The 17022-nt window shown below is 37.4% G+C and overlaps 1 protein-coding gene across 1 annotated transcript in view; it reads right to left on the reverse strand.

Annotated features, from left to right (window-relative positions):
- The window catches only part of LOC140227988 (mediator of RNA polymerase II transcription subunit 13-like), a 148518-nt gene that overhangs the window by 21228 nt on the left and 110268 nt on the right, over positions 1–17022 (reverse strand). Inside the window, exons 12-20 of the mRNA XM_072308387.1 lie at positions 14932–15039; positions 12512–12617; positions 11780–11910; positions 9861–9963; positions 8646–8869; positions 8036–8176; positions 6687–6733; positions 5506–6257; positions 4701–4826 (exon numbers count right to left, since the gene is read on the reverse strand). Coding sequence (XP_072164488.1) covers positions 4701–4826; positions 5506–6257; positions 6687–6733; positions 8036–8176; positions 8646–8869; positions 9861–9963; positions 11780–11910; positions 12512–12617; positions 14932–15039 — 1738 coding nt within the window. The remainder of the gene's footprint in view (positions 1–4700; positions 4827–5505; positions 6258–6686; positions 6734–8035; positions 8177–8645; positions 8870–9860; positions 9964–11779; positions 11911–12511; positions 12618–14931; positions 15040–17022) is intronic.

The raw sequence follows: 17022 nt of genomic DNA on the forward strand, positions 1-17022 counted from the left end.
CGGAAATGAATAAGGATAACATTCGGCTCCAGAAGATGCTGAAATAAATGTCGAATGTTTGCTTTGACATTCAGAAATGAATAATAATGATATTCAACTCTGTACGATGATAAAATAAATGCGGGATGTTTGCTTTTACGTTTGAAAGTAAATAGCAATAACATTCAGCTCCGGAAGATGATAAAGTAAATGTCAAATGATCCCTTTAAAGTTCAGAAATGAATAACAATAACATTCAACTCTTTACGACGATAAATAAATGTCTGATGTTTGCTTCTATGTTCGAAAGTAAATAGCAGTAACATTCAGGTCCGGAAGATGCTAAAATAAATGTCAAATGATCCCTTTGATGTTCGGAAATGAATAACAGTAATATTCAACTGCGTACGATGATAAAATAAATGGCGGATGTTTGCTTTTACTTTAAAAAAATAGCAATAACACTCGGCTCCGGAAGATGCTAAAATAAATGTCAGATGATTGCTTTTGCATTCGGAAGTGAATAACAGTAATATTCTGCTCCATACGATGCTAAACTAACTGTCCGATGTTTGCTTTTATACTTCGAAATGAATAACAGTAATATTTCGCTGCGTTCGATGGTAAAATTAATGTTTGATGTTTGCTTTGACGTTCGGAAATGAATAACAATAGTATTCAAGTCCATACGATGATAAAATAAATGCCGGATGACTGCTTTTACGTTCGAAAGTAAACAGCAATAACATTCAGCTCCGGAAGATGCTAAAATAAATGTCGAATGATCTCTTTGACGTTCGGAAATGAATTTAACAATAATACTCAACTCCATACGATGATGTCTGAGGTTTGCTTCTATGTTTGAAAGTAAATAGCAATAACATTCAGCTCCGGAAGATGCTAAAATAAATGTCAAATGTTTGCTTTGGCGTTCGGAAATGAATAACAATAGTATTCAACTCCGTACGATGATAAAACAAAAGCCGGATGTTTGCTTTACGTTCGAAAGTAAATAGCAATAACATTCAGCTCCGGAAGATGCTAAAATAAATGTCGGATATTTGCTTTGACGTTCGGAAATGAATAACAATAATATTCAACTCCGTATATGATGATGACATAAATGCCGGATGTTTGCTTTTTAATACGTTCGAAAGTAAATAGCATAACCTTCAGGTCCGGAAGACGCTAAGATAAATGTCGAATGATCCCTTTGACATTCGGAAATGAATTAACAATAATATTCAACTGTGTACGATGATAAAATAAATGTCTGATGTTTGCTTTTATGTTCGAATGTAAATAGCAATAACATTCAGCTCCGGAAGATGCCAAAATAAATGTCAGATGATTGCTTTTACGTTTGGAAGTGATTAGCAGTAACATTTTGCTCCATATGATGCTAAAATAAATGTATTACATTTCGAAATAAATAACAGTAACATTCAGCTGCGTTTGATGGTAAAGTAAATGTCTGATGTCTGCCTTGACGTTCAAAAACGAAAAACAGTAGCAATCGGCTCCGTACGATAGCTAAAATAATTGTCAGATGATTCATTTCAATTTTGGAAGTGGACAGCAGTAACATTCGGCTCCGTATGATAATAAAATAAATGTCGGATGTTTGCTTTTAAATTTGGAAATGAATAACGGTAATATTCTCCTCCGTACGATGCTAAAATAAATAACATATTTGTTTCCAGGTTAGCGTGCCTGGTCAGTGACGGGGCATTAATCTGCACATTACTTGAATATGAGACCGTTCCGAAGCAAATAATTTTCACACAACAGTAGATATATAATGTACTCTTAAATGAATCCCACAAGGATTGGAACAATCATCCCTCAGCATTCCCACTGATCAGTTACTAGCCATCCCCTTTAAACTGTAATCACAAAGTGTGGAGAGGAGGGACAGCTAATAAACCATGACGAAGGATGGACCATAAGATTCACAAATACAGCACAGATGAAGTACAGAAATTTACAATCCCATCTCTCAGTTCATGAAATGTGGTCTTGGCTGCCAACAGAAACCTTTTGGAGTACACTATCATGGGTCTCTCTAAATAAACCTTAACTAACTGAACCAATGGTCACTCATGCAGGGCAAGGTGGAAGCATGAGATAGATGTTATCAAATCTTTTCACTCTTAATCACATTCTCCATGATTAGACATAGTACTGCAAGAGTGGTAATTTTGCAGTGTGGAAATTTTCACGCATTTCATGCGACCAGAAACCAGAAAATAAAAGCATGCAAATATTTTTGCATATCATATGGTCCATTAATAACTGTCTTTATTCTGCTGAATGAAAAACACATGAAATTCATCTTAACCCAGCTGAGCGTGAAAAATTATTCATGCAAAATAACCACTTTCAACCCGTTGAGGACGAGTCCCAAGTATACTTGGGCAGGTGTCTATGGGAAATGCGTGTTGTAGCAAAATCAGTCCGTCCTCAGCGGGTTAAAGTATCAGAAAGTTGGATTTTAGGAGATAACAAAGACAAATCCAGGACACATTTTGAGGTACGGCTGCAGCTGACACGGCGCCTATATACATATACATATATATATGTATATACATATATATATATATATATATATATATATATATATATATATATATATATATATATATATATATACATATACATATATATATATATATATACACATATATATATATATATATATATATATATATATATATATATATATATATTTTATTTTATTTTTTTTTTTTTAAAGTTCCTTATCACGTTGCTGTTGACTACTGAGTATCTCTTTATCTTCGCAATGTTTATGTGTGGTCCACGATATATAATATGTATTATTGTGAAAGTTAAGTAGGACATAAACATGTCAATTTTTCACTCTGCCCCCCATACAAACGTTTGTATTTATGTAAGTATATGTATATGGCTGTGTTGTATGTATGTGTATACCTGTATATGCATGTATTATGTGCACATCAACATATTTGCTAGACCCCTTTTTTATCCTGTTTACCTTGTCCTTCCCATCTGCTCCATCAGGCGAAAGCTTTCACTAATAATGTTATTATTTTGAAGGGGCCACCTTTCTGATTATGTTGCTGCTAACTCCGAGTATCTCTTTATTTCTCCAATTTTTTATGTGTGGTCCATGATATGTATTTTATTGAGAAAGCTAAGTAGGCTAAAAATGTGTTATTTTTATCACTCTGCCCCCCCCCCCAAATACAAAGGTTTGTATATATAATTATGTGTGTACTGCAAATGGCTGTGTATTTGTGTGTATACCTGTATATGTATTGTATACACATATCTACTCATTCCTATCTTTATCTCTCCTTCTCCCTCTATCTCTCTCGTATCTCTACTCCACATCTCTTTCATATTGATACTTATTTTGAGAATCACTCTCACAATGTTATTTTTTCCCATATTACTGCAATTCTGAATGGAGATGGAGATGAAATTTGTATTTATATTATGGGACAGTCAGAGGAATTATTTTGTAAATTTGATGTTGTTATTTGGATGATGTTTAAAAAAAATGTGGGTCACGGGGTCTTGGAGTATGGGTCATGGTCGGGTGAAAGTGTAGAGTTCCGAAGTATATGTTTTATGGGATTTGGGGGTTGTGCAATCACATTTCCAAATATTTAATTTTTGGTCATTATTAGACATGTAAAATTGATGTCTTGTGTATGATGTTTTGTAGTTTTATTGGAGTAGAGGCAAACCAGTCATCACAGTATTTTCTAATATAGCTCTGCTTGTTTTGACAAATGTGGAACATGTTCTTATCGTGCATGTTATATATCGGATATTGCTCAACCTGTTGATTTGTGTAATTATGATATTTTCTCACTCATTTTTATCATACGTGTAAATGCTTTATTTCGTAACTGTCTGAATGTTTGAATTTGTCTGCATATATTATTTGTAATGTCATACGCAATTTAGCCCCTGGGCTACGAAATATGATATGAATAAATAAACCTTTCTATATATATACATATATATCGTCGCTGGGGTGACAAGACCTTGTATCTCAAAAATGTCAAAAAAATTTTTTTTAGCTTAATGGTCAAATAATGTGTCAAGTGATGTCTTGGCCAAATCCTAACTGTCTTACTCCAAAAATGAAGCCACCATGACATGTCAAAGAGAAGGCTTTCCCATTCACTATAGTGCTTTGGCCGCCATGTTTTTTCGCTCTCCTGAACATTTGACAATTTTGAGATACGAGGTTTTGTCACCCAAGCGACGATATATATATATATATATATATATACCTGTATATATATATATCAATATGCTGTCCGTATGATTGTATTTCACCACCATAGACTGACAACATCATTGAGTGTCAATGGGCTAACGCTAACAGTTGGCACTTATGATGTTCACTCTAACAATGAAATAATCACTGTTGAAGAACTGTGTATTGCTATCTCTTTATGAGGCTTTGTTTGAAATCACGTATTGAGTACCATCAAAACTTGTTATCCCTCCACACCAGCAAGACAATCAATTCAGCAACTGCTGTAAACATATCAATATGGCATTACACACTGTATATGCTTGAGAACTAGAAATTATGACTACCGTAACTAAACATCATGGAAAAAAGACGCAGGGAACAAAAATACATAAACAAAAAAGCGTACACAACATGACTATTAAATGCACCAACAAATGTAGGGAAGGACTCTCCCTACACTCACCTGGTATGTAAGGCCAGCTATGAAGACAAGAGCTTTTGAGAAGGGCATCATCAATTTTGTTGCCAATGGCGCCATCCATGAGAAGTCTGCCCTGCTCTAGAGCAGCAAAACATGCATCACACCCATCTATGACCAAAGAAAGAGAACAAGGTAATTGCCAGGTTGTATCTCAACCATTTGGAACAATTTGAGGTGCTTATCTAAATGTAAAATAGAAACACAGAAAAAAAAATACAGGCAGTATGTAGAAGCAAACAGAGGAATCTGTGGTTCATTGCATAGTTTCCAACTTCATAATAAAATGAAAGGAGTGCTGATATGGGTTGGGGAGAAATGCAAATTTGGATAGCAAGAATAAAGAAAGATTTCCCTTTCGGTGATCTGAGGCTTGATGTCTATTAAGGCTATGGATGAAATCTAATAATGAAGTTTGAAACCTATTTCAATGGGAAGGGTAACAACATGCACAGTGGTCAAAATGAATAGACTGAAATGAGGACATCATGATGTTGAATTAATAATGACTATCTAAAACAATGTCTCTTCCAGAAGAAGTTGTAAATGTAACAAGTTTGAGTATGCTGGATGATGCACGCCAGACGGCAAACAAGGAATGATTGCAATAGCTCACCTCATCATTCATTAGAATGATGAGGATGGACAATCTGATTTTATATGGCTGACAGACTTCGTCACAACATGAGTGAATAGTCATCTGTTGTGCCAGTCATAGATTCTTGGTGCACAAAATGTAAAGACCCACAGGCTAAGAGGAGAAGACATTTAAAAGACAAGCACAACTCACCATTTATTTCAATCTGGCTCCTGGCCAGAGGACCCGTGCTATTGATCCCTCGTTTGTGCACACACCCAGCAAGCCTCGCCAGCGTGGCGTACGGACTGTTACACTGTTCCTGAATCAATCTCAGCACACACTTTGCTGTGTGTGACACCTCTTTCCCACCAGCTGCCACCTCCTTCTCACTGCTGCTCTCGACAGAAAGCAATGGTTTGCGGTTCAGTTCTGGCATTCCTGCAAGCAAGGGATTGTCTTTGTGGAATGCCCAGAGTGCTGCATCTGCTGGCTGCCCAGTTATTTCAGATTCATCCTCAGCAAAGAGTCCACTGCCTACAGCATAGCGCCGATTCATAACACCACTGAAACCACACTTGCACTCTCCTGGGAAGTCCAGCATGTTGCTAACGCCCACTCCAACACCTTTAATGTTCATGTTGCATACACACATGACACTACTATCAAAGTTTCTGTCCTTGTGGATGTTGAGCAGCGAGTCAGACAGCACCAGATTCACATACAGACTGTGTGCCTCTGGGATATTATTAGCTGGCGTTGGTGCCTCAATCGAGTTCAGGTTTCGCACATATGAGGAGGCCTCTGATGCAGGTGACTGGAGGTCTATATTGATCGTGCTACGTGGCTCCTGACTGCCAGGGCAAGCTGCTGGTGATTGCAAGAGGGCAGCACCCCCCATCCCAAATGCAGATGATTGGCTGATGGATAGGTCCATGTCGGCTGAAGTCATTCTGGACAAATCACTTTACACACAAAGAAAGGGCATGGACAGGGTGAATACATTCTTCTTCTTGGCATGACAGTCAAGTAGAAGGAACCAAAGGCATTAGTTTTCACAGATATTAAACTTAACATTTCAGTTCATCTATCAGAGAAAATGTTTCGCATTAGTAGATCTGAAATCTTTTTTCTTTTAAACTCTTACTACATATCAGCATACAAACTTGATGCATCACGCAAAAGTCTTTATGCTTTTCATTTCAAAAGAAAGTTGTTTACATTTTCTTATATTACGCATATTCACTGACTCGACTCTTACGGTATCATGCTGAGAACCAGATTTGTTACAATTGCCTTGAAAAGAAAAAAAAAAAATGTTCCCAACTCTCTGGCCCTGAATATAGCATACAACAATGAAGATGTGAAGAAAGAATAAAATGGAAGATACTGACCTTTCTTTTCCCACAGGCACAAGTTCTGGCTTGGGTGACAATGGCAACTGATGTACATGTATGAATGGAAAGAAAACAATGACAGCCAAAGGACTTAGACATAACATTATGGAAATGAATTAACCCTTACCGTCTTGTTTTAACTTAAAGATAGCCCCAAAATAGCAACCACAATACCATCTTGGACAGGACATACCACCTGCAAGAAGTTGCATAAGTCATACTGATGCCAATGTTAAGAATCTACAATCCATTGCCATTTCTAGTTCTTGACAGCCTTACGTTAAGGACTGCATGCTCTGCCAGTGCTGCATTAAAACCCGCTGTCATCCTTTCACAGATAACAATAAAATCACATAACCAGAATGTTCTTTTTGCCATCATTAAAAACTGGTATCAGATATTCTAAATGAGTACTCTCATCATAGTATAAAATTAAAAAGTTTAATAGGACCCCCTGACATGATCTCAATGAAACTATTTATTACATATACAACCTGTCAAGTCTTACTAAATATGTGAGTGCATCAAACATGATTGAAGTTTGCTAGATTTTCAGAGTGATCACATGACATCTGAAACATCAGACTCCTCTTCAACTAGTGACCAATGAAACCTATGAACAAGAACCATCATGAAATTACTAGCTGTACTCCAGAGAAATACATGAGAATGCCAGAACACGGTACCTGCAGCATCTCATGGACAAAGCAAAAACTCTGTCTCATGTGCTATTGCCCTTTTTCGTTGTGTATTTTCTGCAATGTGATATTTTTCAGTCAATTCACTTCTGTATTTTTTTTTTTTTTTACTTAAAGAGGGCTCTTCCACCTAAGTGCACTCATTTCTTTTTCATTTACACGAGAAAAAATACACTTCAAAGTGTTCAACTTTTCATTAAGAACATAAAATATTTGCATGAAAACAACTAAGGCAGTATATCAGCAGACCTTTTTTTGAACTTTTAGGAAATGAGACAAGTTATAACAAGATGCATTAGAACAATTTAGTAAGTTAAAGAAAAGATAGAAGTCTTGAGATCACTCGCTTTGTCAGAAGAATATAATACACTTTCATGGAATTCCTCTTTGTCTTCTACCAAAAGTTAAACACACACAGATGTGAATATGTAAATAAAGTAAGAAATAACACATATTAAAGTGAATGAACATGTAAGATTCTTCAGTTTGTATCAAGACATTTGATAAACCCAACTTAGATGTAAAAGTGAATATCAATGCAATACTTTTCCATGGGGTGCTTTCTCCTCGATGGATATGGCTTCCATTCATAAAATGAAATGCATCCATATCAAGGGATGCTTAACACAATGTCCAACACAAACTCACCTGCCAAGAAGGCCGGTAATGGCATGCATCTGGTGTCTTCAGAGGAGGTAGCTTGCTGCTTGGTAGAGACTTCAAAGGTGCATACATACTGGGACCAACAAATCTTTCAGTTGGAGGGATCTTGTACACAAAGCTCCAATCCTGCAAATATGTGGAAGAGTGAGAATGTAGTACATTATGCACTCATGAAGTCCTAAAAGATTAAAATAACAGATTTATTGGCACTACAACAAATGACTTTGTCATTCCTTCTCCATTACCGAGATCTGGGCCCTGTTGCACAAGAATTAAACTTATTACTGCAGCAATTTTCACGAAAACATTTCTTAAACGTGATATTATCAGTAAAACTCACACCATTCATCAACTCTTGCTACATTCTCCCCCCCCCCCCCCAAAAAAAACCCTACCCCAACAACAACAACAACCGAAATCACACACTCCAGTACCAATAGGCTATCACATGGACATTGTGCAGATGTACGTAGCAAGAAATAACGATGAGCAGTTCTCATTAATTGTTCTGATGATATTTCAACCTTAGAACAAAGTAATGAAAATATCCATAACAATAACTGAAAAGTATAAATATCAGAAAAAAAGAATATACCTGAATTGGCTCTGGTTTCGGGCTGCCCATGTTCTCATCTGCCTCAATCTCTGTGAAGTCACCTACAGCACCGTGATCAATTGGCGGGACACCCTGTACTGAACCATGGTTGATGTAATCAGGGCAGGGTTGGTTGCCAGGAGAAAATGCTGAATTCTGCTGTTGTTCCAGTGAAGGAGGTGTAGGGTACATTCGGGCTAGGTCAGACGCCGAGGCACTGGTACCTGCAGAGGCATAATTGCATCCAGTTAGATTGCACTTCTAACAATGTCATGCTAACTCAACACAACACCATGGATAGTCACTGTTAAACAAAAATAATAAAAACATGTAAAACAAACCCTTGTAGTGTGATAGGGATGTAATAGACTGATATGGTAGATTACTTACCTTTACCAATGCAAAACAGGAAAACTATATACAACACAGAGCACCGACGGCCCATATCTGCATAGTTGAACCAGTCCTGGTTTAACTGAGCCTCGTTATGCGTAGCGTCTGGGTAAGTTTTTTTTACCCTGCCTGTTGAAATGGTCCAGCGAAATGTTGCTCGGATGTTGTCGTGGTGACTTTTGCCAAATTCTACCCGAGCTTGCAAGGGTAATTGCCATGACATCACCCTGACATTACCCGGGTAATCCTTCTGTTAGAACACAACTGCAGTAACATTCTTTTGAAACACTAAACGCACATATACAACATTGCAGACAGAGAATGATTGACACACTGTGCACCGATCACATGCGTGGATGGTAACCACTTATCTCTATGTAGTCGAGATTAGTGACTGTAACCTTGCTTTGTTTACAGACACACGGCACTGGCTAGTGGGCAGGGTAGTGGACACACCCCCTTCATAGAAATCTACTTGGGAGAAGGTTTTCAGTGTGCATTTGTTAAAATGGTACCCCTCGCTCTCTCCTGCGGTTTTACTGCCCAAGATGAGGAATTTTTTTCTCCTTATGTTGCCGCGGTAAAGGTCTGTTAAAACGAGGCTTTCACATATATCAGCCACAATAGTCTTACTGGTATAGAGATTTATTTTTTTCTTCCTATGATTCATATATGAAGGATTTACAGAGTTCCCCGAGGCAGCAGGTACACATTCCTGGAATGCCAGCACTGTATACAGGTGTACACACACACACACACACAAACAAACAATAACAACAAAAGCACAAAACAATCACTGAAAAAAGAAAAAAAATTACCTACCAGTCAAACCAGTGGAACTATGCAGTGAGTTGCCAAAGGTGGGTTTGTTGCTGTCCTCAATGGTGTATGCAGTCACCTGAGAAACCATATCTTCAAGCATACCCTGCAACAATAACACAGCAATAAGACATATTTCTTTTACCCTTACTTCATTTCAAGTTGTACAAGAATAAGACTTCCAGTTGTTAAAACAAGACTTAAGACTTTTAACACTTCACATAGCAATGCACCGTCTTTCTTCTTTCATACATGTTTCATTATCTAACATGTATGTTATTTGTGGTAGTCAACTTATTTTCAGCAAGTAGAGGCTAATTTTCTATGCATTTTTATAATGGACAGATAAATGAAATGGAATGAAATGAAATACCAACTAGAAATGTTGCTATGGTGACTGGTACGCATCTGCCATATTGCATGGATCTCCCAATAGGTCTTGAGTACATATCGATGATGTGAGACAGTTTCACATAATGGGAAAAAAAAAATGACATGACATGTTTGTCACAAATGTGTGGGGTGTTTTTTTTGTTTTTTTTTTCCTTGAACTAGGATTCATTTGGATGGATGGCTGAATTATTTAGAGAGCAAGTACTTGGGAATTTTCCCATGCCTTTGACCCCATGGCCAAAATATTTCCCAACAGAAACATTGTGCAGTCATGTATACGTATGTACCTAGTTTATGTTTATGCACTGAGTACTGTATACGCCGAATATTTCGCAAGGTTTTTATTTTCACAAATTTTGTGAGTCAGCAGCTGCTATTCGCGAAATTAAAAAACTTACACACGAAAATATTGACTCTTATCCTGATATGAACGTGTCGTACGCGTACACATTTCTCCGTTTAGTACACGACTCCACGACTGCGAATTTAACCACTCGCGAAATCGTCGGGAAGTCTCGAATTTGTGATAATTAAGGAAAGAAAAGACAGATTCAAAGGAATGAATGAAAGAAATGTACGGAAAAAAATGAAGAGAGAAAGAAGGGGACGATAGAGGGACAGAAATGGAAATCAGAAAATACAGACAATGGGGCAGACAGAGATGGAGAGAGGAAGAGAGGGGAAGGGGGAGAGAGTGGAGGGAGGGAGAGAAGAGAGAGAGAGAGAGAGAGAGTGCGTGTGTGTGTGTGTGTGTGTGTGTGTGTGTGAGTTTGATCAGGTCTGCCGTGCTCTTTCTTGTAAATCCCAAGTTTATGTAGAATTCTCCAAATGTCACACGGTTTTGGTAAAATTGTGTTTACCATGGCGACACTTTGTCTGGCAAACACAAAAATCAGGTCTTCCACATCTATACCTAAATGCCATAATGTCCACTAAATTTGATTTCCATTTCTTCAAAATTGTGGAAGTAGTTTACTCCCTAAGATTTTCAAGAAAATATGCAGTTACCACGGCAATGCCTTGCTGGGTACAAACACACAGCGTTTTGCAGAACTGCACCTATAGATCATTAGACATAACAAATATGAAATAATTTGCTTCAATAACTGTGAAAGCAGTTTGTTCCACAAGGTTTGGGGAAAATTGTGGTTACCATGGCAACCTTTCTCCGACAAACACAAAAAGCATGTCTTGCACATCTACACCTCAATGTCATCATGTCCCCTAAGTTTCATCTAAATTGCCTCAAAACTGTAGAAAGAATTCGCGACACAATATTTGAAACACACTGCCCGAAAAAAAGATCTATGACAGGTAATAATTGACAGTACTTCATCAAATGAGAAAGGCTCAAAACGGCTTTCAGGGAGATATTTCTATGCTACATAAATCTCAATGGGCAATCATTCTAACATCAAAGAGAATCTCATATTCCTTTGTCGGGATGTTATGAAATAAAGTCAACATTTCAGAGAGTGTCCCAAAAATCTGGGAGACATTGTAACTCTTTTTAAGTCAGGCTCACTCACCCCATCATCATCATCAGAGGAGGACTCAAAGAGCCTCTCCAGGTCACTGACCCCTGTAACCTTGATATCCTCTGCCTGAGTAAGAGACCTTGTCTCAGCTTTTGGTTGCAAGGGCTTGGCAACTGATGAAGCTGCAAAATAAACACAATTAAAATACCACAAAATACTCATCGCATATGGGACTGTATTTGACACCATTTCGATGATACCACTCTTTTCTGACATTCGTAAACACTGATCAATTCAGTGCTTATTTACGTTGACGCGGGGCAATTTGTCAATCAGTTGCAATGAAAAGCATCTCGACGGAAGAATTTCATGAATTTGAATAATTACACAGTATCCGCTGCATGCTATAAGGATTAGAACCAACACTTGCTGTCGGGCAAAAGCTCGGTGGTCTAGTGGAGATGACGCCTGTCCGGTGATCGGGAGGTCGTGGGTTCGAATCCCGCTCGAGTATGTATGCCCATGATTTTTATCATGGCTACTACTAAAACACTGATCAATTCAGTGCTTATTTACGTCGATGCAGGGCAATTTGTCAATCAGTTGCAAGTATCTATTTCATTGCGGGTAAGTAAAATTTAGCAAAGGTGACTGGAAGCACTCAGAATGTATTGTGCTATATTGTTAAAAAAAGTTCTGTCCAGATTTCCTTTTTTCTTTTTTTTATGGGAGAAAATAAATATACATCTGGAGAAAAAAAAAATGAATCAAGAAGTGTCTTACATAGTGTCTTGGAAGGGTCTGTGCCATACATGGCAGACTGCGAATCTGAGTTCACATTGTCCAGTCTGGGCCGATCCTCCTCTGCTCTCCTCTGTGCTTCATCCTCCTGTACAATAAAGGAGACATGTAAAATTGGCATGTACAAGGTTACTGTCAGAGAACAAAAAAAGTAATGTTCATCATTTAATTGACAGTCGACTTGCACTTGTCTACAGGATTATACCAGGTATGCCTTGACCAAAGAAAGAAAGACACAAACACACAAACAAGTAATTTGACCAAGACACCTCAGCTCTCTTGACATGGCCATCATTTTCTTTTTGATGAAGTTCACTGATTTTGCTTTTCGCTCTCTGTTTACACACAGGAAATATTTTATATAACATGCTTTTGTCCATTAACAAAAAAAAAAAAAAAAAAAATCACTGAACTTAGCTTGGAGAAGACAAAGCTGGAAAATCTTAATTTTTGCTACATATGGGTAACATATGACCTCTCACATATTCAGTCAGGCAGCTCATTATCATTTCCATTCTTTTTACCAAATGATATTGATATTCTCTGTACAAAACTCCAACACAATCTGTAAAGAAATCTGGCTCATACAGTACACACAACAGACCCTCAGGAATCATTTTCTTTTTTCTGTGTTAAGACAGCACAAGCAAGGACACTACCACAAGAAGGTATAAGTGGCTAAATTTCATGAATGATCCACTGTGATACCATATTTGAATAATATCAGTCAAGAAATGTGGACAGTCTTCCATACACGTATGAGTTGCAGCTGTCCCCTAACAGTATCCTCTGGTACATTTACTGGGATAAAAAACAAAAATAAAGTAAGCTTTGACCTTCACCTCTGACCTTTTATCACAATCATTTCTATGTCAGTAACTACATTTTTATTTCTACAATTCCAACCAAATTCTATTACCATTTGACATTCTTAAATGTAGATAGATGCCATTTTAGCTGAAGTTTAGTGACCTTTGACCTTTGAAGAATTTGATTAAGTGCATCTACACATGTAGCATACTGGGGCCAGGTACTATGAAACTCCAATGAACCTTTCCTTTTTCCTCATAAGTAACGCCTCTTCTCTCTTATGCTTTCAGTACATTTTGACACATTTGTGAGAGTTGGACATACATTGCGTACAGATCAGGTGTCACTGATAGCTCATCACATGTCCATAAAAATGTGCATTTTAGCCACTTGTTTGTGTCATCAAAGTGGAAAGCAAGGCTTATTTCCAAATCTCATTACTATTTCTATTACTTATCACACTTTCAGTAACACATATGATGTGATACCATTTGGCTGGAAAAAAAAAAAATCAGATGTGAAATTTGATGTTTGAAAAAATACACGAAGTGAAATAGTGCTGCAAATGCACCATAACCTCATTTATCATACATAAACTAACACAAATGCCATTTTTCATCTGCACAGAAGCAACCATTGCTCCATGCCATGACAGCTCCCAAAATACCCTGGCCTATTCTGGGTTGAATTGCAATAACAAGATCTGGGTCACTCAGACTGCCGGACAATCCCAAAATAAAATGCCTCTAAACCCCTTCAGTGTAGACGCAGTGTAGAGGCATATCGTATTTGCTGGCAATAAGGTTGCAGCAGCGTTTTTGGCGCAGCCCAATTTTGGCAAACAAAATTCATTTTTATTCCAATCCAAACTTTCTTCCCACATACCAAATAGGTTGATATACAGAAGTGAATACATTGCATGAGATAGAGCTAGTGAGTGATGCATGCAGGGCAGGTAATTGTATTGCAATCATCACTATGGTTATGCAAACTTATTTGTTCACAATGGGCTTTGTGTTTAAGACTTTACATAATCTCATCAAAATTAGTGCTCATAGAGACAACAGTGACTAGTTGCTGATGACTAAAAAACAAACAAAAAAAGTTGGTACTTCACTGCAGAATGTAGCATTATCTGTACAATAGATTCATTCATTACATGTCATAAAGTTCCTTATTAGAACATGGCATAGTCCTATACATGATTATGTGTGATGGTTAAGCTGGTGATTTGGTTGTGGTGGCATTTAGGCCAAACCCAAAATTTACTGCTTTAATTCCGTCAAAAATAGTGTGGCCTTATTACCAGCAAATACAGTATTAACCTTGACTGCAACCTTTCCTTTCCATGTAGATTTTAAGCAAACTGGACGAGAATTATTTTGGACGATCACCATGGACAGAGTCATGCTTGGACATTTGTTGGCTATCCTCCCATGCAAAAAATGTAAATGTCTGTGTGTATGAAATACTAGTAGCTTGTGAAGAATATAATGACAAAACTTGTTAAAATACTATTTATTATGAGCTAATATGCCATAAACTAGAGTCAAACCAAATGTTAACAAAGCCATTTTGACGACATATCTCACCATTTTTTTGCGTTCCTGAAAGGTCTTCTTGATGCTCCCTCTCCTTTTGCCACCCCGGGTGCCACCATTCACTTTCACACGTCCTCTTGCTGAGATGGTTCTACCCTGCTGAATCAGAGAGTGTGAAAAAATGCAAAACATGAAATATGAATTAAAGGGGCTTGTTACTGATAGAAAAAATTATCACTACTTTCCTCTAAATCAGTATCACCTGCAAATCTAAAACAATGTCTTGTGTTTTTGTGCATGCAAAGGAAAGAGAGGATTCAAGGATGAATATATGTCAGTTCATCTAGAAGTCGATGGGCGCTGCTTCGTCCACTCATAAATGTTCATAGTATACATATGCCAAGTTTCGAGTGAAAACCTGAAATGATTCTTAAGTTATTTTGTCAACAAAGTCAATTACAAATGGAAGGATTGAAAGAAAACCTGAATACTTATAATACATAGTGCCTCTGGTGACACTGTGCAGCAGAGGCATTAAAAAGAAAAAAAAAAACAACAACAACAACAACCCAGGAGGCTGAGTGGGTCTAGCGCTCACCCGAGTAGAGTAAATTCTCTTTTTGGGCATTTTTGCACACTATTAGTTTGACCTCTGTTAATGAGCTATGTCAGGAGAGGCGCATGTCCACATCAGCGATTTGGCCCGATACGGGAGAACAGAAACAATGTTTATGTACATTTTACATGTAAATAAATAATGTCTACGTACATGTACATATGTAGTTGCCAACACAGTGGCAGCTAGGAAAGAAGTGTCCACTGCAAAAGTGGTGTATTCTATGTTAGCCTACTAGAAATTACAGTTCCTTTTGTTTAATGGATATTGAAACATTAAATGTACAATCCATGACAGGTTTTTGTTGGGAATATTTTAGGTAAATCATGTGAGTTTGTGGGAGTTTTAAGTGAGCTTGAAATCACTTTTTATTTTGTCTTCAAAGAGAGAACATGTCTGGATGATATATAGTCCAGTCAAAATACGACAAAAAGTGGGTTAACCCACAACTAATTGCAACAGAAACGATTCCACTTGCATATGAACCGGAGGAGCTATTAAAATAACATATTAAAAGTTCCCTAAAATTCGAGTGGTGGATCAGTGTCTAATTTGCATAAATTCAAAATGGCCGCCATACAACCTATTTATGCCTATATCTCGGGATATATAACCCACAGAAAGTAAATTCCGGTGTCTAAACGTATGTTTTATAGGTCAAGGAATACAGATATGTTATCTTTATCAACTTTCATGCATCCCTTTATATAGTTTTTGCATATATTTGCATATAATTACATACAAAATGGCCGCCATATTGCCTGTACAAGCAGGTATCTTAGTAATGTAGTACACTCAGGAATAAGTCGCTATATATCTGGACATAAAACCCGCAGAAAATAGATTCTTGTGTCTAAATCTATGGTTTTTAGGTCAGGAAATACAATTATGATACAAGCAGTAACTTTCAAGCTTCCCTTTATACATTTTCTGCATATATTTGCATTTAATTAAATGCAAATTGGCCGCCATTATAACTCCACAGGCTTATATCTCTATCTGTAAAAGGTACCCAGTGATGGTGTCTGTGGTCTTAATTTTACTGCTGAGAATCACTGATGTAGAATACCTTCCCACTCAGGAATAATTACCTATATTTCACTAAAAATTTGCGTATATTCATACATAAATCTATTCAAATTAAGAGTAGCTTATATCCATAAGCTACTCTACAAAAGTTTCATGAATTTGGACATTAGATGACGATCTTGTCATATCAGGGTACCATGTCACCCACTCACTTTCTGAATAAAAGACCCAGGGGTCCAGCCCTCATCCGAGCATCTCAAGTTCCCCTTCCTTGCATGTTTACAGACTATTACTTGGGAGAAAGGAAATTGGAAGACGTTGGGAAACGTAGGGCCATATCTGGAAGCCTTTAGGGACCTCCAGGGCCCAGGGAGGCATGATGTCCATATGCATGACACTAGCGATAAATGCACTTACAGTACTAAGTTTGTTGTAAATTTGACCATGTGTTTTCAAAAGGAGGATCAAAAATCAAAAGTGGCCTCCAATAATTTGGT

The sequence above is a fragment of the Diadema setosum genome, chromosome 4 (assembly GCF_964275005.1).
Source record: "Diadema setosum chromosome 4, eeDiaSeto1, whole genome shotgun sequence".
Taxonomy (NCBI): Eukaryota; Metazoa; Echinodermata; class Echinoidea; order Diadematoida; family Diadematidae; genus Diadema; species Diadema setosum.